This window comes from Periplaneta americana, chromosome 16 (genome assembly GCF_040183065.1).
Source record: "Periplaneta americana isolate PAMFEO1 chromosome 16, P.americana_PAMFEO1_priV1, whole genome shotgun sequence".
In the NCBI taxonomy this organism is placed as follows: Eukaryota; Metazoa; Arthropoda; class Insecta; order Blattodea; family Blattidae; genus Periplaneta; species Periplaneta americana.
The window spans coordinates 167,139,507-167,164,848 of record NC_091132.1 but is presented as its reverse complement, the minus strand read 5'-3'; the positions used below and the strand labels follow the sequence as shown (position 1 = coordinate 167,164,848).

Below are 25,342 nucleotides of genomic sequence, written 5' to 3'. Positions count from 1 at the left end.
TCCTATATTCAAAGCCATGTTGAAATATGCGTAGTGTGCATCAAAATTGATAAACGAACGAGAAGTGTTTGTGAATGTGAAGGATAACTGTTTCGCAGCAGAAGTGCGGAAAAATGTGTGTGACTGTGGACAACCTTCTTTCATTTGCTGTGCATGGTGCAGGAAATATGTATGTTTTGTGTGTTTTTATGACATCATAATGAATTGGTACAAAATTAAATGGAATAGCTGCTACGGAAATATAACAAACACCAGTGACACATCTTACCTTCGTGCGTGAGCAGTATTTCATTGTTTATCCTTTACAATACAATGTTAATTAATTAGTGATTTGTTTAAAACATGATGAAGCATTCAACACATTGAGAAATATGATATAGGTATGTAAGTAGATAACTGTGATCACAATATTAATCATTATTATTAAAAGAAAAAAATATAGGATCAGTTAAGATCGAACTCAGGTTGCCTGGATAACAACTCAGCATCCAACCATATGGGCTACGCTGTTACACAGTCTAATGCTTCCCTATTAAGCACCTAACGGAAGTATGTCACAAACAATAGCCAATATTTTCAAAACGAGGGGTCATTGGCCACCCATACCAGGTATGACTTTAAACAATACTTCTTGTACTTTCATCTCACACAATCTTATTTAATTCGGTGATATACAGAGCGTGTCCTCTCCTTGTAAGTCCATTGTCTTCCTTAGTAGTCTCACCATTATCATCCGGTCATCTACATATCACACTGATATCACTTTATCTTTCACACATGGTCCCAGTAATACACCAACACCATGACTTCCTTTGCACTCACCATTTGAATAAAACAACCTAAATTCGTCACTCACCAATTCACCACTATTTTCCCACCTTTAATTCTGATATTCCCGTCACATCCACTTTGCTCCTTCTCATTCTTTTGCTTCAATTTTTCCAACTTACCTGCCTGCAGAAGAGTCCTTACATTCCAAGTTCCAATTCTCAATCTTCTTTTCTTCTCTCGGTTGGGTTGCTTCATAATGTGTCCTTCCCCAGCATCCCCCTCCCGGATAGGGGGATAGTTTACGTTCGAAATCTTTTACTATGAAAACACTCATCATGCCTTGTTTGCAATTTTTCTTGGGAAAGCTAAATGGTGTAGCTTCCCGTTGCTTTCCGCTAAACACTCTCTCTTTCGCATTTTAGAAAGGTCCCAGCTTGGAGGTGAGGAGCGTGGATTTGATTAATTAGGCCCTCCGGACTTCTCCGAAATTCACCACAAGGGTTAAATATCAGTTCTATCAGGGTTCTTGACCTGATTGGAGACCAGGAAATCCCAATTAACTTTTGCGCCCCTAGGTAGAGATAAGTTTACTAATTTAAGATGAAAATTCTTTGGTCAGCGGAAAAAGGCACATAAGTCAAAAAGTCGATTTTTCTGTTGTACCTAATCACATAAATCTAGTATTTTTTATAATTTTTGAAATAATAAAATTTCTTGTACTTTAAATTGAAAAGGGCCTTACTTTAACCAACATATATGAATTTCGTTACTGTACTTATATTCAGTTAAGAGTAAATTTAACCTTAGATGTTGATAAAGCGTCGTAAAATAACCTACTAAAAAAAGAGTAAATTAAAAAGAAAATCTCTCCGAAAAAATTATTCTTTTTGACTTAAGTGTCTTTTCTCGCCGCCCAGAGAATTATGCCAATTTGTAATGCGTTCTCCTGCACAGCTCAGTTTCTGTAAATCACTTTCAATTGGCCTACTGTAACTTTTCTTTCAGTTATGATGGATGAGATCAAGATGGAACCTGTGGTTGACCTATTGGGTTCAGAACCACATAACGCATGTGAATTAAAAGAGAATACGACTTTTTCGGAGGTAAACTGAAAATGCTTACTTTGTATTTTGTTTGTTTGTCTATCAATTGCAATGTGCAAGCAATTAGACATATACTGAGTAGATATCTGATTCTATTATTAAAGTCCAATGCTGCTGGATAAGAAAATAGCCAAACAGAGTAAATGTAGATTTAAAACAAACAAAGCATTAATCGAATTATTTTTCCATAACAATGATACTAGTATCGCAGTTTAAAAGGAAGAGCATGAATTGTATTGATCTTACACTTACTGTATTTATGGAGAATATTATTAGAAGTGAAACCCCTATAAAAACTTTGCACAATGGAGATGTGGATTTATACTGTGCCTGTATTCGATTTTGCTAAGGAATCCGTGGTAATTCGGTGGAAAACGTTTGTCAATATAAAGGACGTTGAGTGAAGGACAAGTTAAGCCTAGTCTCTACTGGTAAACATTCAAACTCTTTAGTGTTAACATGTTGATTGAACTTCTTAATGCTAATTTAATTTAACACTTTGTCCACACTGTGAAACATGTTAAAGTGACTTTCATTGCATGGCTTTATGTTTTGAATGTAACGGTTTTTTTGCATAATCAAGAAAAGACTATGAACATAACTTCTACCCTAAATCATGTAATAAAAAATTACAACATACGAAAGTATACCAAATTTCTAGGACTTTTTATAGACTCCAGTTTAACATGGGAAAAACATATCGCATATATATATGCACAAAATTATGAAGAGTTATATACATATCAAAGAAATTAGTGACTTGCGTTTCTCAAAATTATTTAACTTGATCTGAGACGATTCTGTCCGGCGCCTTGGTGGAATCCGGTGTGCCTTAGTGGATAAAGCATCAGCACGTAGAGCTGAAAGCCAGGTTCAAATCCTTCGCCGGAGAGAATTTTTCTCCATTCCATTTCTCTTTCATCTTATGATGACGCAGAATATCTGCGTGGAAATATCATATGTACTTTGGTACATTAAAATAATATATTTAAGTTGTGCCTACTTTTCGTTCTTTCAGTCGATAATTAGGTATGCCTTAATTTTTTGGGGAAATGATAACAAAATTGAGATTGTCTTGATTTTGAAAAAGAAAGCCATTGGAATTCTATGTCAGTCAAAATATCTTGAACACTGTCGACCTCTTTTCAAACAATCACAGATGAAGAGTTCGCGGGAAAAACGATGAATGTCACATTTCTGTTAAGGATTAGATAATGATCTAATTGAGTATAAAACTGCAAGATGTAGTGCTGTTTCTTTAGAAAATAAAGGAAAGGATTACTGTATTCGTGGTGATAATTCTACTTTTTACCATTTTTCATAAGAACAACATTAAATTTCGCAGTGATCCATTGAATTAGATAATGACATCGTTTTTCCCGCGAACTCTTCAAATATTAACTGTCATAAATTTATATATATATATATGACCTAGTCCTTTACACTCGACAAAATATAGACAATTACTCATTAATAGCCAATATAAATGATCATGAAATTAGGAATAGTGAACAAATTAATATTCCATACTGTAGATTACATAAAACTAGTACAAAATTTTTTGTTATGAGGATGAAATTATATAACAAGCTTTCCAGTCAATATTATAAGTTACCAACCAATAGTTTCAAAGCTAGATTTTATAATTGGCTTTAAATTAATCCATTCTACTCTGTAGATGAGTTTCTTAACATAAATTCATACCAAATTGTTTTTTAATAAAGTTATTTAATTTTAGTTACAAATATTACATTAAGAGTGAAGTGTTTTCATTAATTTTACAGTTTCAAAATGTTTTGTGTTTTCATTCTAATTAAACTTTACCGTTTTCAATTATATGTGTATTTTGAAATGTATGTTTTTTTTCCTCCCTTCTGTATTGTGACGAAGCCTATCACTGTATGTTTAATGGCTTAATAAATTGAATTGAATTGAATAGTCCACCATAAACATTCTATGAGACTTTAATGTAGTTACCTAGTGTCTTATTTTTAAACCTCGGACAATGGACTGAGATAAAGATGATTTAACTTTTGTTATTGCCTCTATTGCTTGTTACAAGGCCTTGAAAATGAAGGAAAGGGGAATGTTGGTACAGCAATATCTTAGTAAGAGACACAATGCGAAGACATTCTAAACGAGCTGCAATTTGAAGATTGATTTGAATTCAAAAACTGTCTGGGGATGTCAGAACACGATTTTAGTATAGTGCTGTAAAAATACTTCCTATTAAATCAAAGAAAGACACAGTTATGAGCAGCAATTACACTTCACTTGCACTTTTTAATAACTCAGCGTTTCTTGGCTTCTGTAATTATCTACAATATATTTTTAGATTCTGTATGACTTAATATGAGTAAACTTACCACTCATGAATGAAGATTTTTTTTTATTCTTATTCCCATCATGAAATTCATCGCCTTATATGCAAACCATTTCCGCATTTATATGTGGTCCATGTTGCTCTCAGATGAGATTTTTTTTTCAGTAGAGAGTTTTCGTACCCTCGCCATATCCTAAACGATTACGTTATGCTAACTTAATTGATGAAAGAACCAATCAGAGCCATTCACCTTACATTATTTCAATAGCATAACACGCTATCTCTTGACAGATAATGTGGATGTAGACGAAGTTTACTGTAGGCGTAATTCGATGTTAAGACATGGTATCTCGTGTGAGATTTACCACTTGGATGATATTCATCTACTTACAACAGCTCATCCTGGACAAATTATGCAGGCTGAAGTATAAGAAGGGTCAGGAAAGGATTTTTCGTTGACTTTCCAACAGATAATACATTGAGTCGTGAGTACTCCTCCAAGTGAAAACACTCCTTTGTTTAACTCGCCGTAACTCGGAAACCAGAAAAGATTTTAGTAGCAACCACAAGTAATTTCCATTCTTTCTCAACATTTCTCTTGCTTTGACCCCCATCTAACGTGAAAAACAGATAAGTTTGCCCTTATCAACTTTTGAAAGTGAAGCTCTAAATATCTAATCTGAACATACCACTTCGAAGTAATTTTTTTTTTAGTCTTCCAAAAAAAAACTTTCTTTTCGAATTTTTTTCTATGTCTTCCTTAGACATTGAGATATGATTAAAAAAAATTACAGTGCGATTGATTGGTCGACTATCATAGGAGCTACGACATGATCAATGTTAAAGGAGCGGGAAATATCGTATGTATAATGATTCTTTCCAGAGTTTTACGAACGTTAACATACGTCGTCAAATACATCATTACTCACGTCAACGTAGCTCTTGAAGTTTAGCGTAAGACGAGGGTGCGAAAACACTCTATTGTGTTATCGAGAAGTTACATAATAATTCCAGTTCTCTAAAACAGTCGGCCTTCTTTGTTTTGCCTCTGTATTCTTTTGCAGAGGCATCCCAGAAACAAGATCTTTCCATCAGTGCATTAATCAATTTTATTCTAATATAATTTCTTCCGTCCACTCCATTACTTCTAGCAACTTACAGCCAACACCAAGGATCGTGTAAAACTGATGAAGAGGTGTTCCTAATTACGCGTCACAAAATTGGAAGTTAGTTGTTGCTATGGAAACAGTACGAACTTTGCCGAACTGTATCGACGCTGCACGAGCAAGTGAATTGACTTCACGTATTTTCCATTGCTGCTGGAAAACATGCCAACATGTTAAAAGTGTTAGCTTCAACATACTCAGTCAACATGTTAAGTGAATTGGGACTTGTAGTATCCATGTACTTGTCAAATTCAACGTGTTATATTTAACATGTTGTTAAATCTTTATCAGCGGAGATGAGGCTTCAGGTCTGGTTTGTTCAGGTTTTTTGTATGTCTTGCTTATACCTTTACGTTTTTTGTTAGGCATACCAAAAGCCTGAAAAAACCAGACTTAACCTGTCACTGATTCTCGATGAGATCCATCTTATTGATCACGTTTTCTGCAGAATTACCGAATCCCTTTTATTATAGTGGCTTAAAATATTCCATGCTATTATTGTATTCTAAATATATGTAGTACAAAAGATATTAGTCCATTGATCTCCTGCAGTCGACTTGGTTGGCAAGTTGGTATAGCGCTGGCCTTCTATGCCCAAGGTTGCGGGTTCGATCCCGGGCCAGGTCGATGGCATTTAAGTGTGCTTAAATGTGACAGGCTCATGTCAGTAGATTTACTGGCATGTAAAAGAACTCCTGTGGGACAAAATTCCGGCACATCCGGCGACACTGATATAACCTCTGCAGTTGTGAGCGTCGTTAAATAAACCATAACATTAACATTGATCTCCTGCAACAGTATTGAATTTCTAGTGATAATTTGGGGGGGGGGAAAGAAGCGTACAGAGTTAAATCTGAAATACGAGGCGTGTTCTTAAAGTAAGTTCCGTTTTCAATTATAGCCGTCGCTTCGCTGCAATCGTTATTTTGCGCATGCGTGTTTTCTTCTTCAGTCCTCAGGCAAGATGCGCCTGTAGTTTCAGAGCTTCAGTCTGTGTGTGTGGTTAGTTGTGATCAGTTGAAATGTTTAAAGTGATCGAGCACCCCACCGACTGTGAGATGCGGTCTGTTATCCGTTTCTTGAATGCGAGGGACATCAAACCAGCTGACATTCATCGTCAACTTTGTGAGGTGTATGGTGATGATGCCATTAGTGATGGAATGGTCAGGAGATGGGTTAGGAAGTTCAACGAGGGCCGCGTCTCTGTGCATGACGAGCAGTGTACTGGTTGGCCATCTTCGATGAATGACGATTTGGTGCGTGCTGTCGATGAAAAAATTCATGAGGACAGGAGGTTCACAATTTCTTCGCTTTCTTTGAATTTTCTAAATGTCGCGGAATGTTCTCTACAAAATTGTGACAGATCAATTATGATATCGAAAATTGTGCTCACGATGGGTATCCAAGATGCTCACCAAGGAACACAAAACCTAACGAGCTTGCAGTGCATTGAGCTTTCTCACACGTTACAGCGAGCAAGGCAGTGAGTTTCTTGACCATATCGTGACAGGTGACGAGACTTGGGTGTCTCACATGACACCTGAATCGAAGCAGCAGTCCATGGAATGGAGGCATACTGCATCGCCAAGGAAAAAGAAATTCAAACAAACCATGTCAACAAGCAAGATCATGGCGACGATGAAGTGAAAACAGCAGTGTGGGAGTGGTTCGCATAGCAGGCGGGTGAATTCTTCTAAGAGGGGATAGAAACACTTGTGCCACGATTCGATAAATGCCTCAATAATGGTGGAGATTATGTTGAGAAGTAATTGAAGTGCGGGGAATAATAATAATAATGGTTTGCAAATATCACCCCGTTTACTTACTACACCCTTTTGGAACTTACTTTAAGAATACGCCTCGTATATCACATTATCCCTGTGGGGATTTTAAAAGCCGTAGGTTTTGCCTGCTGTAAGATGAAGAACCTTGAGGTTGGATATTTCCATTGTATGTGTCATTTGCTATGTTTTTTTTTTTTTTTTTCATAATTCTAATTTGGTTATGTCTTCAGTAATAAAATATCCAATTCGAGAAGACGTCTACTCACATGGTGTAGATACTGAGTTACATTCTTTTAAGTCCCAATCACAATGTAAATTAAACATAACCATAACATACACACAGAAGTTTGCGCCCAGGCTACCAAATGGGATCATTCACAATGATTCACATAAGCATTGACATAAACATTACCGTAAGACGTTAACATGAAAGTTTGCAAACTCCAAACTTTCATGCTTATGTTACGTGATTTTCAAACAGAACACATCGTGAAGCGCTGAAGTATATGACAGAATATGAGGAAATGGCGTCGTTGTTATGTTTCCATGGTTACCAAGTATGTTTGCGGTTATGTTCATGTTCCAATCGTGAATGATGGTATGACTTCTTGATTTTACCGTAACGTTTATATTTTTAAGTTAACGCTTACGTTATGTTTAATCATTCACAATGAAAATTAAACATAACGGAAACATTAACATAAGCACATAAACATATGCCACAAACTTAAGTAGCCAAGGCCCATTTACAATGAAAATTAAACATAACGTAAACATAACACGTGTGTGGAAACAAACATACCGAATCAACAAAACTACAGAATCTATTACATAAAAATGGAGAATTGCACAATAACTGACGATGTAGCTATTCAATTTATGTTTCTAATAACTACAATGGCATCAGTATATGGCTTTCAATACTTGAAATCAAAGAAACGGAGATGCAAAATAATCAACTTTTCGTCATATGATTCCATGTTGCGAGCCTAGCTATCATCACGGCCAGTAGATCAAAATATTGCCTGTAGGCAAAGCCCATGAGATGTTAAACAAAAAGTGAAAACACGCTTACCGCTTGTGTACTGTTTCAAAATCGCATAAACATAAGCATGAAAGTTTGGAGTTTGCAAACTTTCATGTTAACGTCTTATGATTAAGATTAAGTTCATGCTTATATAATTCATTGTGAATGCTTTCATTAAATAACATGGACACAAGGTTTTATGCTTACGTTATGTTTATGTTTAATTTTAATTGTGAATGGGCCTTTACTCATATTACAGCATGTAAATTCTTTTGAGAATGGAACACCTGGTGTATTACCTATCATTCCACATGTCTCTAAAGTGTCGTATCTCTTCTACCTGTAATTTTATTCTCTAAATTGTTGCCTGTGGTGAAAGAATTAGCCACTGACTACCATGCAAAATCTGATTGATAGCTGTTACGAATGCTGTCAACTTGAACCTGGGTAAATTAATTTATTCATGACATCTTGATGTTTTGTAGGAAGGGAATTCATCGCATCTACAAGTGCCAGGCATCAAAAGAGAATGTGTGGACCACAGTTATGATCTCACATCTGAGGTAAAAGTTGAAGACACTCCACAGCCTGTTAGCTTTCCGATATTGAAGTCTGAAGTTGAAAGTATTCCTGTGCCCATTACCTTTCCTATGGTGAAGTCTGAAGTTGATGTAAGTGTTTCAATGTCATTATGCAGATATAGCTAGTGTGATTTAAGTATAACAGAGGCATTAACAATCTGGGAATATTATTAATTGATTTTCCTTTTTTTCCTTTTATTTATTATTTTTTGCAGTAGTTTCTAAACTTAATTTGCTCTCGTTTTTGAACATGAAATTAAATAATTTTGCACCAAATACATATTTGTGACGAACAACAGAAAGGATTATCTCGAATGCATGGAAAAAATAAAACTTAGCGTCAGGATTTTATTGCAACTTTACAATATATGTTTGTTGCTATTGATTTAGGAATGACTATACTAGTCATCGAACCAGATATTTAAACTCATAAATAGGTTTATTAAAACTTTTGTGGATAAAAGGATCCTTACGGGCTAATAACATGTATGGATGATGATGATGATAATATTTAATCTTTATTTATCTCGAATATTGTAAGAAAATGTGGTTCCGCAAAGTGCAGGAACTTTCTACATCACATGCACATATTTTCAATGTTGAAACTTGATTCCAATAAGTTTTAATACATACAAATAGCCTGAATGTAAGGAAGTATATTTGAAGGAAGAGTCCACACCTGTGGAGTAACGGTCAACGCGTCTGGCTGCGAAACCAGGTGGCCCGGGTTCGATTCCCGGTCGGGACAAGTTACTTGGTTGAGGTTTTTTCCGGGGTTTTCCCTCAACCAAATATGAGCAAATGCTGGGTAACTTTCGGTGCTGGACCCCGGGCTCATTTCACCGGCATTATCACCTTCATCTCATTCAGACGCTAAATAACCTAAGCTGTTGATAAAGCGTCGTAAAAAAAACTAACCTACTTGAAGGAAGAAAATGGAAACAGTTTGGAGAAAAGACTTCTATTCCATATAAAAGTCATAAAATTACTAAAAAAAAAATCGAATGGCAATCATTAGGATTGAGGTTCAGCTCTGACATTGAAAGAACAGATCATCTGTGTGGTCAGTTAAAGCTATGTTCATTATTTGCTCACCTTTCCAGGAAGATTCATTCGATCTGAACAGACTTCATCAGCAAGAGACAGTAGAAATATCTTCAAAGGAAGATAAAGTTTTGCTTGAGAGGTGAGTGTAGTTTGCATGTTTCAGTTCTTCTTTCAATCTTTGACAGCTTCTTTTAATCATTGTATGGGGACTTAAATGTTCGGGTAGCTATATAATACTGTTTTTAGTTCGCTGCCGACTGTATTGTTGCAAAATCTATCCCCAGGAGCCGATTAGTTTTTTGTGTTTATTTATCATGTAGTAGTGTCTATGAATAATTTTTAGCCTCATATACAATTTTCGAGTACAGACAATGTTTGAAATCTTGATGACGCATTTACGCGTCACTGGCAATGCCTTAATAATTCCATTATCAGTGCCATTTGACGCGTTTACGCGTCACAGTTATTTTTGTTTTTACATGACCGTATATTGAAATATTGTTAGAGAAAAATAAATTAGGCCTATCTTACTTCATTTGTGATAGATTCCGAAACAGGGATCGACACACAGTCCAGGTCGACCAAGGCAATCAGGACAGTAGAAGGTTGAGTCTTTTCTTCTGCCATTCTCGTAACACACTTTGCAGCGTTTCCTCATTTTTTTTTGCCTTTCTCATTAGCGCGTTGTTTCGCAGGCAGGTGTTTCACAGCTGGTGATACCAGTTTGATTGTGGACTGTTGAGTGTTGCATACGAGAGCAAATATCGTGTTACTGAAAGTCTGAAATCATATAACGAAATCCTACTCCTTGTGGTATACCGAGGATGCAAATTATGTGCGTTCAGTAACATTATTTGGGAGAGGTGGATGTCAATTTTTTTATAGGCCTACCACCGAACTGTTTTTCTTTCATGTGGGTAATACGAAAGCATTTGTTCTTGAATAATTTCGAGGGAAAAATTGTTCCGGAGCCGGGTATCGAACCCGGGACCTTTGGTTTAACGTACCAACGCTCTACCACTGAGCTACTCGGGAACTCTAACCGACTCCGATCCAATTTTTCCCTCTATATCCACAGACCTCAAAGTGGGCTGACAACCGTCAAGCAACCAACTTCGAGTGATGATGACAGAGGAAATAAAATAGCAGAGGTATGTACCCGCCTTAATCTGATTACCCTAAATTCCGGGGAAGCAACACATCTATCCTCGGCTTACGGTACTTTCTCCATGATAGACATCTCCATTTGTAGCCCAGTTTTGTCCACGCATTTCGAATGGTCAGTTATTCATGACCTTCATGGTAGTGACCACTACCCCATTCGAATGTGTATGTCCGCTTTACATCCTGCGGAAACTCGCTTTTCAAACTGGGTTATTAAAAAGACGGACTGGGTCGGATTTTCGGAGTCCATATCATTCGATGATATTGGATATGAAAGTGTGGACTCCGTCGTAGAGCACTTTTCAAATGTGGTAATTACGTCTGCGGAATTATCTATCCCCCAGTCGTCCTCCAGGCCAAAACGCTTCCCTGTCCCTTGGTGGACGGACGCCTGTAGAGATGCAATCCGAGACCGCAAACGTGCTTTACGCCAATTTGAGCGCCATCCGACCCAAGAAAACTTTGTCCAGTTTAAACGTCTTCGAGCCATAGCGCGTCGCATTGTGTGCGATGCTAAGAAGACGTCCTGGACAAATTACGTCAATTCATTGAAAAAGAACGTCCCAGCTAACATCGTGTGGGACAAAGTCCGTCGGATAATGGGGAAACGTAATTCTGTAATTCCGGGTCTTCTGAACAATGGCGTAACGACCACCAGTCACATAGAAATTGCAGAGATATTCGCTCACTCATTTGCACAGATAAGCAGCTCAAACAATTATGACCCGGAATTTTTAAAAATTAAGGATACTGCGGAGAAACTAACTCTCAACTTTACATCTAATAACACTGAACAATACAATGTACCGTTCACATCCGAGGAGCTGGAGGCGGCACTGGACGCATCCCCTGACACCTCCCCTGGCCCTGATAACATCCTTAACCGTATGCTTCGCCATCTTCCGCCAGCTGGAAAATCCTTTTTTCTGGCAATGTACAACAAGATCTGGACTGAGGTTGTATTTCCATCTGCTTGGCGTTCCGCCATTGTAATCCCAGTCCAGAAACCAGGAAAGGATCCTTCTTTACCTGGCAGTTATAGGCCAATTTGTCTTACCAGCTGCGTATGCAAGGTTATGGAAAAGATAATAAGCAAACGCCTGATGTGGGTACTCGAATCGGAAAACCGATTGTCTAATATCCAATGTGGTTTTCGTAAGCACAGATCAGCCGCAGACCATCTTGTTCTGCTAGAGACCGCCATTAGAGATGCTTTCCTCAAGAAGGAACATCTTGTGGCGGTCTTCTTTGATCTAGAAAAGGCTTACGATACCACATGGCGGTATGGCATTCTACAAACTCTGCATGATTGGGGACTTCGTGGCAGTCTACCAACATTTATTGCGAAGTTCATGGCAGAGCGGTATTTCCGAGTTCGGGTAGGCACCATACTTTCTAACGAACATCTCCAAGAAAATGGCGTTCCGCAGGGGTCTGTATTAAGTGTTCTTCTTTTCTGCATTGCGATCAATGGAATTGCCCACTGTGTGGGTGGCCGAGTATCTTCTCTCTTGTACGTTGATGACTTCAGTCTCTTTTACAGCTCTCGATATCTTCCATCCATCGGTCGACTGTTGCAACTGGTCATGAACGTACTATCAGAGTGGGCTGTTCACAATGGTTTTAAATTCTCCACTCAGAAGACGCAGTGTGTCCACTTTTACAACCAACGTGGACTACATCCACATCCTGAACTGCGTCTTAATGGAGTGGAGTTGCAATATACAGACACTGCGAAATTTTTGGGCCTTATCTTTGATTATAAATTAACGTGGGAGGCGCATATAAGTGATTTGAGAAGGCGTTGCGAGAAATCCTTAAACATTTTACGCCTTTTGTCAGGGGTTCTCTGGGGTGCAGACCGTACAGTGCTTTTACGTCTTTACCGAGCTCTTATACGATCAAAGCTGGATTATGGCTGTTTTATTTATGGCTCAGCAAATAAATCTAAATTACGTCTTTTAGATACTATCCATCACCATGGGATATGACTCGCTACAGGGGCCTTCCGAACTAGTCGGATAGCGAGTCTTTATTGTGAAGCAGGAGAACCATCACTGTATCGGCGACGTAATGTGTTGTTGTGCTCATATGCTGTTAAGCTCCGCTCGCAGCCTGAGCACAATTCTTACGACTCTTTCCATCATTCATCTCTTTACGGCCGATACAGTGAAAATCCACGGAGACTTCGTCCAGCAGGTGTGCGCTTTCGTGAACTGCTCTCTGAGCTGGATATACATCTACCATCAGTTCGCACACTGGAGTATACCACCACTCCACCGTGGATTATGCGACGTCCCATGTTTGATGTAAGTCTGAGCCGCTGTTTTAAGAATTTTACACCAGCTTTTGTTTATAGACTACGTTTTAGTGAACTTTTATCCCGATATCCAAATTATTCATTAGTTTTTACTGACGGATGCCGGATAAATGATTGTGTTGGTTGTTCCTTCATTACAAATGGAGAGATATATGAATACAGACTAAGCCAATATACTAGTGTTTTTACTGCTGAACTCTATGCTTTTTACAGAGTTTTATTGTTTTTAATTAGGCAACCTCGGGGCAGATTTCTTATCTGTTCCGACTCTTTAAGTGCCATCCAGTCCTTGCAGTCTTGTAATTGTGATGAGCCGCTTGTCTTAAGAACTCAGCAGCTGTTCCATACTCTCCTTTGCTCTGATTATGAGATTGGAGTAGTGTGGATTCCTGGCCATGTAGGGATTCCAGGAAATGAGGCCGCGGATGCTGCAGCCAGGGCTGGCGCACTGAATGGCTCTCTGGTATATTGGCGCGAGAGGTGGCAGAACATTCGAAACTACTTGAAATATAAAATATGGTGGCAATGGGAAGGAGAATGGTCTGCACAAGAGGGAAACAAATTACGAAATATAAAGAATACTGTTCGAGTTTGGGATTCGTCTACAAGAGCGTCGTGACACGAGGAGGTTTTACTCACCCGGTTGAGGATTGGCCATTGTCATTTGACACACGGCCATCTCCTATGTGGCGAACCTCAGGCGGAGTGCGATATGTGCCATGTTCCACTTACGGTGGAACACTTTTTATTGCGTTGCAGGAAATATGACCATGCACGGAGGCAATATGGAATTCGGCCGACATTACGTGACGCTCTTGGAAATGATTTTAATTGTACAAATGCAGTTCTGAGATTTTTATCAAATACAGGTTTGCATAAGGTGATTTAGTTTTTTATTGATCCGTTTTACTTATCCTCCGGACCCTTTACATCCGGAGGTTACATTTGTTGTTTTATATTTGATTTTACATTGTTGACATTTCGGACTTTATACATCCGAATATTTTATAAAATTTTATGGTTTTAAAATTTGATTCACAAGTTATCTCTGGTGGCCTTAGTTTTATTGTTTTATTTGTTCGTCTTGAATACCAACTAGTGTGGTAGAATTGCCTACTTTTATGATTCTGTAGAAATCATCTTCTGTATACTGCATTTGTGTACCTCGTTTTATCCCGACAACGCTTTTTAGTTCTTTTAGCACTCTGATTATTATATTATTTATGTATTTGTTATAAGAATTTTAGATAAGGGCGCAAATAGCCATACTAGCTGACGCGCCCTTCTTAAACCCTACTACTACTACTACTACTACTACTACTACTCTATATACTTTTTTCAATCGCATAGATTTAAGGTGGAGACTTGTTCTCTTGAAGGCAGTTACATCTCTTATGCGTCTATCAATGGCATACATGAATTTGCAAATAATGACGACAGAAAAGAAATATCCTGGTCTTAATTTTGATCAAAATGGTTACTTTCAAGTTTTCATGACTCTATTTTTCGATGTCTGCTTGAGATTTGAAATTTCATATTTTTTCCTCGTATTCAGCACAGTTTTAGTATTTTGTGTCGTAAATTACGCTTTCCATCTCCGACTGGATCATTTTCATAAAGTTGGCCATGTTGGTACACTAGGTATAGCACTGGCCTTGTTGCCCGAGGTTGCGGGTTCGATCTTGGACCAGGTCGATGACATTTAAATGTGCTTAAATGCTACAGGCTCATGTCAGTAGCTCTACTGGCATGTAAAAGAACTCCTACAAGAGAAAATTCCGGTTATATTTGGTTGAGTTGCTATAGCCATCAGCTCTCTACATACAAAGAAATAGTATTTTACATGAAATGGAAAAAAAAATGTTAAAAATTACCGTCCTCTGCCCTTACTTCAATTTTAAATACATTTTGTAGCGACAGACGTTTATTTCCATATCATTTATTTAATGCTATATTTATTTATGTTACATTCAACTGCAACTACAGGGGGTGCCAAAAAAATTTATACACTCTTTAATAGTCATAACTAACTCACTTTTTTTCTTTTTAATATATTTTCAAGTGTGACCATTTAAAATAATGCCTGAATTCAGACTAAACTTTGAGGAAAGAAAATTCATTCTAAAGTTATACTGGAAGACTGAGATCATAAGTGAAGTGCAAAGACGGTTTAGAATGGAGTTTCAACAAGATGCACCAACGCGACTCATAATTGCTCGTTTGCCAGATAAATTTGGAGATGATGGAACTATTCAGAATATCCATAAGAACAATTCGGGAAGACCACGAACATCCACCAGCCCCACAAGGGAAAGAGAAGTCATCGAAAAGTTTCAGCAATCTCGTAGAAAATCTGTTCGGCAAGCGGCTCGTGAGACAGGAATTTCATAATCTACTGTCCATCACGTTTTGAAGCGTGCTGAAAGGAAAAGTTTGATTAGTCCACGCTCTCAATGAAGTTGACCATGACCGGAGAGAATTGAATTTTTTGAGTCACAGGTATCAAGCAAAATGTGCGGAGGACAATCAATTTCCATACAAGATTGTTTGGAGTGTTGAGGCTATGTTTAAACTAAACGGAACAATTAATCGTCACAATTGCACCTACTGGGCATCTAACAATCCTCATGTGACAGTGGAACACCATGTGAACTTACCACAGCATGGTGTGGTTTGTCAGCATTTGGTTTAATTGGACCTTTCTTTTTTGATGGTACTGTGACTGGTGCAATTTACCTCAACTTGCTAAAGGAACCGCCATGCCACGCATCTAAGAGATGTTTAAGAATGAAGAATGGTACTTCCAGCAGGATGGAGCACCTCCTCACTACCATGCGATGTGAGGGCCTATCTTAACGGCCACCTGCATAACAGATGGTTAGGACGAAGAGGTAGTACCAAGTACTCCCCTCGCTTACCGGATTTGACTCCGATGGATTTTTTTCTGTGGGGACATGCCAAGGATAATTTTTATAGCAGAAAACCAGCTACAATCGATGAGTTGAGAGCAGCCATTGAAAGAGAATGTGCCCCAATACCAATCGAAATTATTAGGAACGTTTTGGATTTCATCGGTCAGCGTTATCAGCTGTGCTTTGACCACAATGGCCAACAATTTGAACACTTTCAATAAATGACTGGTTTCTACATTGGCTCACATTATTTTTAATTTTGAAACTTTTCTGTATCATAATAATTCTTAACGTTGTAGTAATTGAAAGAGTGTATACATTTTTTTTTATCACCCTCTGTTTATTCCGTTTTACAGCCACTGTACCGCAAAGAGGCTCTGTGGCTCATTCCAGTTCTATATTTCATTCCGCATAGCAAACGGTCAAAACCGGAAATATACTTTTATTACTTAGCGTTCAATTACGATTCATTCGATTTCTCTGTCTTTATATGAATGCTTATTTATTTTGATTTTATCAGCTGTTTAGAGTATTAACTTTTCATTTCAGCAATGCCAGTAATGTTAAAAAGAGTCGATCATCAGAATGGGACGTAATTTCTCGTAATGAAGACGAATTAACACAGTGTTGCAGCTACAACCTTGACAGTTCAATTGCTTGTAAGTTAAGCCATGAGTCTAATAAGTGTAACATCTGTAATGAGGTTTTTGCAACGGCTCAATCTCTGAAACGTCATTTACGGACTCATTCATTGGAAAAGTCACTGAAATGCGATATCTGTGGAAAGTATTTTCTTAAAGTGTGGAATTTAAAGAGGCATGCTATTTTACACACAGGAGAAATATCAATTCAGTGTAATGTCCGTGCAAAGTCTTCACGAGAATCTAGGCATCTAAAAAAACAGGAACTTTTACAGACGGGCGAAGAGACATTGAGATGCGTTATCTGTGGAAAGTGTTTCTCAAGATCGCGAGATTTAAAAAGTCACTCCCGAATACACACAGGGAGCAAATCTTTCAAATGCGATCCGTGTGAAAAATCCTTCTCACAATTGTCAAATCTTAAAAATGATCCCCGAATTCACACAGGTGAGACGCCATTCAAATGTGATGTCTGTGGAAAGTGTTTCTCAGGAACAAGGACTCTAAAAATTCACTCTCACATACATACAGGTGAGACGCCATTCAAATGCGACATGTGTGGAAAATCTTTCTCGCAGTTGACAACCCTAAAACATCACTCCCGCATTCACACCGGGGAGAGGCCATTCAAATGCGACATTTGTGAAAAATCTTTCCCACAGTTGACTAGCCTAAAATACCATTCCCGCATTCACACCGGCGAGAGACCTTTCAAATGCGATGTCTGTGGAAAGTGTTTCGCCGGAAGAGGGATTCTAATAATTCACTTCCGCATACACACAGGAGAGAGGCCATTCAAATGCGATATCTGTGGAAAATCTTTCTCACAGTTGGCAACTCTTAAAACTCATTCCCGAATTCACACTGGTGAGAGGCCATTCAAATGCGATGCCTGTGGAAAGTGTTTCCCAGGAAAAAGGTATCTAAAAAGTCACTTACGCATACATGCAGGGGAGAGGCCTTTCAAATGTGACGTGTGTGGAAAATCTTTCAAGCAGTCCGCAAGCCTAAAATATCACTCCCATATTCACATAGGTGAGAAACCATTTAAATGCGATGCCTGTGGAAAGTGTTTCTCAGGAAGATGGAATCTAAAAATTCACTCCCGCATACATACAGAGAAGAGGCCCTTCAAATGTGACATGTGTGGAAAGTCTTTCAAACAATCCGAAGTCCTTAAATATCACTCCCGAATTCACACCGGGGAGAGGCCATTCAAATGCAATGTCTGCGGAAAGAGTTACTCAGGAAGATGGAATCTAAAGATTCACTCACGCACACATAAATTGTAGAGGTCCTTCAAATGCGACATGTGTGGAAAATCTTTCAAGCAATCCGATAGCCTAAAATATCACTCCCCATTCACACAGAGGAGAAGCCATTCAAATGTTATAAATGTGAATGTTTTTCACACAGGAAATCTTTAAACCTTTACTCACGCATTCACATTATAGACAAATCAAACACATGTGATGTCAGTGGAATGTCTTTTTCAATATCGGGTAATCTGAATTATAATATTTTCATGTTTTTTATTGTCCATTTTATTATGCTATCATTACTTCTTTTTTGTAATATATTAGTATTCTGGTCTTTAACTTTTTGTTCAATTTTAACTGCTTTTGTACTTTGTTACCCTGTAGACTGTAAGAGAAGGCCCTATGCCCTTAACTCTGCCAGTATAAATAAAGGATTATTATTATTATTATTATTATTATTATTATTATTATTATTATGATCTTCTTTCCCGTACACACATTGGTGAGAAACCATTTAAATGCGATGAATACGGATATCTTTTTTCCAAATCTTCACATCTGAAAGCACATATTTTCCTTCACACAGACGAAAGGACTTTCAAGTGTGATCACTGTGGAAAATTTTTCACACTTAGAGCAAACCTAATGAGGCATATACGCCTACACTGATGCCACAGATAATTTGTAAGCACTGTATGTGTAAAATACTTATGGAAAGAGGAATATTTATTCTTCGGAACAGGATATCTGAAGAAGATCCATAACATATATTCTTTCAAATTATATGTGAAGGGGTGAGAATGATTTTGTTCTAATTCACACTGACATTTTACAAGAGCGAGTATTAAATCTTTAGAGTCCAATGTTATTAGGTGCGGTATCATTTCTCCTTCGTATAGTTACGTCATTTGTTGAGTAATTTTCACAATATTTTACTGGTAATTTCTCCACACGTGTAAGAAATGAATTCACACAGAATATATTTTTATTAAAGGTATGACTTGGGACTATCTCATTCTCACCCCTTCGTATTGAAGTACAATTTGTGACATTTGTAATTTTGAATTGTAAAAAAATTTCTAAAATCCTAAAATACGATGTTCGTTGCCAAATGTTCTAACAAAATAAATATTTATAACATTGGCTATACATTTTTTCACATTAAGGCGTTCGCAATAAGTGTTAGTTTTAATTTTACATTATCTGTTTCCACGGAATTGTGTACACTACACAAAAAAGTTTTGACCAATACAATTTTTTTTATAATTGCAATAGATAAGAGTTCATATATCCTAATAAGTCTGTATCCAAAATTTTTCTGGTAATTTTTTATTTTCCAAAAATAATTGTTGCTAACAAGTATAATTATCCATCCTGAAACCGAAATCTCTTTTCTTTTTTTTTTTTAATTTTTGTATGTCTGTCTGTCTGGCTGGATGTTTGTTACATTTTCACGCGATAACGGCTGAACCGATTTATATGAAAATAATTGGAATATAAATTAAGTTTGATGTAACTTAGATTACAGGCTACATATCATTCTAAATACTCTATTTAAAAGGGGGGTTTATAAGGTGTCCTGAATTAAATAAATCGAAATATCTCGCTTATTATTGACTTTTATGAGATATATCACATAACAGAAGTTTCTGTACAAGACGATTTCCTATAAGTTTTATTTTATGCAAAATTTTGATAAGACTGATATTACTATGATGTACCGAAGTACATAATATTTCCGTGCACGAATTCTGAAATATCATATGGAGAGATATTTCAGTTTTAAAATAACAATGCTTTTTATATTTTGGCCACGTCAGATTAGCCACGAATATAGCAGTAATAAAGCTAAAACAAACGACTCTGCTTTTATTTAAGGCGGCCTTGGAGTCCTTGGACAAAAATCGGATTTTATACGGATATGATATGTATGATATGATATGATATGATGAGATATATGATGTGGTATTATGATATGATATGATATGTGTGTATAATATACTAAATATTATTGTATTCTAAAGAGAGAATATTTGTGTGTTTGTATGTGGAAATCTCAAGAAACTATTTAATAGATTTAAATCTTTCATCTTTGGAAAGTGTAGTTCCTTTAGATGGACGTAGGCTTTATGTCATTACAGAAGCTCATGAGTGAATCGAGGACTGGACACAAAAAAATGCATATAAGATAGGACTAAACAGAAGCTTACGCACATAAAACTTTATATAATATTGACACCAATAATTAGCTGTATGTATTGCAGTTAAATTTAATGCTATTTGGAGGTGCCATACTGAAATTTGATGACTGATTTGTGTTGCGTTTTTTATGAAAGAATGAAAGCCAGAGATGGAATAATTTTACAAATATACACGCGGCACATATTAAGTATTAATTGTTCAGTAATGTAACATATTCTTCATGCTTAATTACGCATTTGTGTGAGCTACGGTAATGTATACTTAATAGGTAACAGTTGTATGTAGTGCACAATACTCCATATTGAATTATTAACAAACCACCATCTTTAGCATGACTTGTGCTTTGTAAGCCATCTCAAACCCCGAACTCCACCTCTCTTGAGCGCGAGATCTTATATACTCGGTCAGTTATGGTCGAATGTTACAATAAAAACAAAAACATAGGTACCGGTATTTCAGTCATAACGTCATACAATACCACATCAAACAATGAAGTAATTACATAATTAAAATACGACTATTTGGTCTAGGGGGCGTCTGTTTTCGTTGCAAAAATAATTCGTTTAACATGTTTGTAAATTAGTCTTTAATATATTGCGCTGCTGGAAAAGTTTTTCTTCCTGAGATTTAAGGGTCGTATTCATAAACGAGACTTTGGTTGAAAACTTCCCAAAGTCGACTTTCGTAGTTAAGTTTAACTTTGCTAAAAGTCCTATTCATAGACAATACTTCTGAGACTTCGACTTTCACTTCGGTAAGTCGAGATTTGACGATCTTTTATGAATGTTGGCAATCACAATCATGGCCTTCTAAACGAATTAAATTAATGAATAGCTGGAGTAGGCATTGCTGTAATAAAAGCCATCTTGTGAGTCTCAGATCAGTGAAACAATTGAACATTGCAGACGTTAAGCGATTGTTGCAGCATTATATAACATTATTTCAATGTAAAATAATTGTGAAGACGTGAAAGATAAGAACATGCCACCAATGACAGATTATGAGACATGCTACTAGAACTGGTCGTATAAAGAATACAACTAAATATACAAAATCAGTAGTAAACCATTAATCCTTATACCCATAGAGCAATACCGAATTTAATAGAGTTTTGCACATGTCTAATAATACGCCGAGAAACGTGAGGAGCGTCAATAATTTCCTGGATGTTATCAATCTTCTCGGCAAATACAGTAGCGTGCAAATTAATCCGAACACGACATATTTTTACATTTTCTGTCATTGTTGGCCTCACAGCTGCTCATACCGCTTTAATTGACATCTTTAGTACGTGTAATTCCATTGTTGAAGGTCTGTCGTTATTATTTTTTTTTATAATATGTGACATTTTGCCTGTCGTTTTGTACTTCTAAGCATTTCAGTTGTGTTGAAGACTTAATACCGCAATCCTGTGTACATTCTGTCGTCTTCACAAATGGATACAACTCCACGAAAAGGGTCTAAAATTATAACATTAGTAGAGCATTCTTCTATGACACAGAGGCAAATTGCTGCAGAATGTCGCATCGGTTTGGCTACTGTTAATTCGATCATAAAACGATACAGGGAGACTGGATCCATCACACCCCAGAAAAAAGGAAACTGTGGCCGGAAAAGGAAAACTTCACCTGCAGATGATCGTTTAATTGTCAGGAAAAGTAAATTAAATCCTTGACTAACTGCTGTCGACTTAACCCGCGAGTTAATGGCTACCACTGGGGCGAATATTCACGTCACAACAGTGCGGCGTAGGCTTTTGGAAGCTGGACGAAGGGCTCGTAAGCCTATTAAGAAGCAACTGCTAACCCCTGTTATGTGCAAAAAACGCTTAATGTGGGCAAAATTACATCAACACTGGACAGTGAATGACTGGAAGAATGTACTTTTTTCCGACGAGTCTCATTTCGAGGTCCACGGCCACCGTGTTTCTTACGAACGGAAAGGATCCGAAAAAGTAACAGCAGCTCATCTCCAACAAGCACCCAAATACCCCCCCCCTAAAGTAATGTTTTGGGGTTGTTTTACACATGAAGGGACTGGAGCATTAATACCTATCAAGGGAATGATGAATTCTGACAAATATATTCACTTATTGGAAACCAGAATCGTACCCCAGCTGCAAAAATCATTTCCGGATGGCAGAGGTGTGTTCCAACAAGACCTGGCACCATGCCATACGTCTCGAAAAACTACAGAATTCTTCAACAAAAAGAATATTCAGGTACTCCCCTGGCCAGGCAACTCACCCGATATCAACCCCATTGAGAACTTGTGGTCAGTTTGCAAAAGAAGAATGCAAAAAAATGGATTGTTCTACAAAGGAGAAGATGATTTCTGTCCTCATTGTTGTATGGTTTCGCGATGAAGAAATGAAGAATATTTGTGGGAAATTAGTGGAATCCATGCCAAATCGTCTCAGAGCTGTTATTAGGAACAAGCGAGGCCACATAGATTACTGAGGTATGTCTTAGATCCTTTTTTTATCCAGTTTGAGTGTTTTTGCATAAGTAATTACGTTGTTCGGATTAATTTGCACGCTACTGTATAACAATTTCCCAAATAGCAGCCATTTTTCTTATGTCCACGAACCAAAGTCAAAGTCTAGATTTTCGGCGACTTCGAAGTACAGTCACGATCGAAGTTTACTTTCGTCAAAGTGTCGACTGTGAATAGGAAAATGGCGAATTTGTACTTTCCAAAGTCAACTTTGGTCCAAAGTATCGTCAATGAATACGACCCTAAGAGCCTCCACAACCAATTAAAAACTTGGGTAGGTACTTATAGCAGTACATCCGTTATCGATACCCCTTTCTAAATAATATACGGCAGCACAACATCTTATTTCAGATGGTATCGTTTGGTGAAAAAACCTTCTTTCAGCTGAGTATAACAACCTTCAGTTCTTACAAATATATTTCAGACCCTGTTATGTCTAACATAAAACCAAGCTTAAATAATAGATAATTAGATATAATAAACTTATCGGCTTTTAAAAGTTGAAAAAAATTAGAGGTTCAGTTTGTGTTGTTGTGTAAAAGTGAAGTGTGTGAGTTCTCAATTTTCTGCGAGAATACTACATAATAGTGTTATTTCATAAAAATGTCGAAACGTGGTTGTGTAAATGATGTAAATTTGTATTGCTGTAAATTCGGGTCATATACGTTAGTAAAACAGAGACAGACTATAACAGCTTTTGTAAAGAACACTTCTTTCAATATATTGGCATTAAGATTGGAAATTTTAAAGGCATTTTGGTCCCGTTAAGTTCAATGTTAATTGATAAATGATTTATATTCAGTCAATACTTAACATAAAATACAATTAAAATATATGTTATAGAAACATTTAAACAGATTTAACAACAAACTTTTTCGCCAATTTTAATTGGCATCTTCAGGTCGTGTAGATCAAATGGAACCTTGTTATAATGAACACTTGATATAAGAAGTTAAAACTGGAGTTATAAAACTATAAAATGTCTTAAAGCAGAGAAAAGAACTTAGGGGAAAGCCACCACGATGTATGTAGGAGCACAATGTTGAAAAAGGCGTGTGTGACCAAATAAACAGCAAAAATCTTCCAGCATGGCAGGTACAGTTTTCACGACAAATTTGACGATGCTACAGGCAGGTCGGTTGTGTGGCCGATTATGGAAAGCAGGAAAAGTCCTGTAAATTATAAGGATGGATTGAAAGAGTATCTAAAAGCATTTAAGTGCTATTTAAGTCTTCTAAAACATTACTTACAGAGAGTTGAAAAAAAACGTCTTGAATCCATTAGAGCGGCGACACGACTGAGCTTTACATTAAGTGGTAGCGTATGTTGAAAACTGTTTACCTGTCAAGACTAATGGATGGTTAAGAGTTACTTGTGTGCGATCTTAAACAGCGGGTTATTTGAATTTGGGTATTGTTCATTAAGGAGCGGATAACTCTTAACCATCCACTAGTCTTGCCAGGTACACAGCGCCTTAACCGACTGAGCCACGCCTGTGGCTTCCGGCATGTTAACTTGAGGCCAACAGCCGGCAGGTGGCTCTGGGCCCTTCATAGGCTGTGGTGCCACGTATTATTATTATTATTATTATTATTATTATTAAACTTATACCTCAAGTTTTGGCGCCACAGGTTGTTCCTAAGGCCTATGAAGTATGTGTGATCTAGGGTTAAATTCAGTGAGCTCTATCTGTTAAATTTAACTTTTTTTTTAAGTGATAAAATCTATATCTTTGTGGGTAGAACGCCGATGAATTCAGTGCTACCAACTGGACGGAAATTCTGTCAAAACTGACGCAATTTCAACGTAACGGACGGGAAATGAATGGTTTTTTGACGGGTGACGGATTTTATGACGAAATTACGATTTACATCGTCTTTTGACTTTTTTAGCTGCTGTCATTTTTAATTGCTCAAGTTTTGGTGGAACGCAGACCAACCCAGCACATTAACTGCAGAAATAGAGGCAGATGATGTGAATGAATTATTATTATTTTAATCAAGATTGCTAAGTAAGTTGTGTTAAAATTTGCCTTTTTTATGTATATAGATATGAGTGGGTATTTTAATTTTGAGGGATTTTCAGGATTTAGGCTGACGGGGATACAATTTATGTGGTGGCAACACTGCCGATGGGAAGATGTGGTATCTCTGGGGCAGTGAACTCCGTTACAGTCACCAAGGCCGTCTTGCATTCACTAAATCAGTATTGATCGAGTTCGACATTCGTCTCGTGGAAGCGCATTTGTGGTAGAGGTGGGTTCTAATTTTTTACTTCAGAGAAATGTTACGCATATTTACATCAGTAAAAGTGAAGGTTCAATATCGCTCCACAGTACACACGGGAGAAAAAAACACTCTTAATTCATTGAAATTTTTCCGTATATCGATACCTCGGCTTCACGTCAGTTAAGTACAAGATCGATATGTAACTAGAGTTGGGTCGATTCGTGAACGAATCGTTCATTCGAACGACTAATAATAAAGAATCGTAAGAATCGATTCGTGGTAATAACGAATCGTCGTTCAAAAGAATAGTAACGAATT

General features: G+C 37.2%; 1 protein-coding gene across 5 annotated transcripts in view; it reads left to right on the top strand.

Moving 5' to 3' along the window:
* Positions 1 to 25,342, top strand: part of LOC138691817 (zinc finger protein 226-like) — a 97,803-nt gene that overhangs the window by 39,851 nt on the left and 32,610 nt on the right. For 2 of the 5 annotated variants that reach the window (XM_069814283.1, XM_069814284.1), the window contains 3 exons: positions 8,660 to 8,845; positions 9,859 to 9,941; positions 16,748 to 18,544. In XM_069814283.1, coding sequence (XP_069670384.1) covers positions 8,660 to 8,845; positions 9,859 to 9,941; positions 16,748 to 18,131 — 1,653 coding nt within the window. In that variant the 3' untranslated portion in view covers positions 18,132 to 18,544. Of the gene's footprint in view, positions 1 to 1,776; positions 1,875 to 8,659; positions 8,846 to 9,858; positions 9,942 to 16,747; positions 18,545 to 24,895; positions 25,052 to 25,342 lie in introns of those variants that run through there. The other 3 variants (XM_069814282.1, XM_069814287.1, XM_069814285.1) reach the window with 3 other exon arrangements.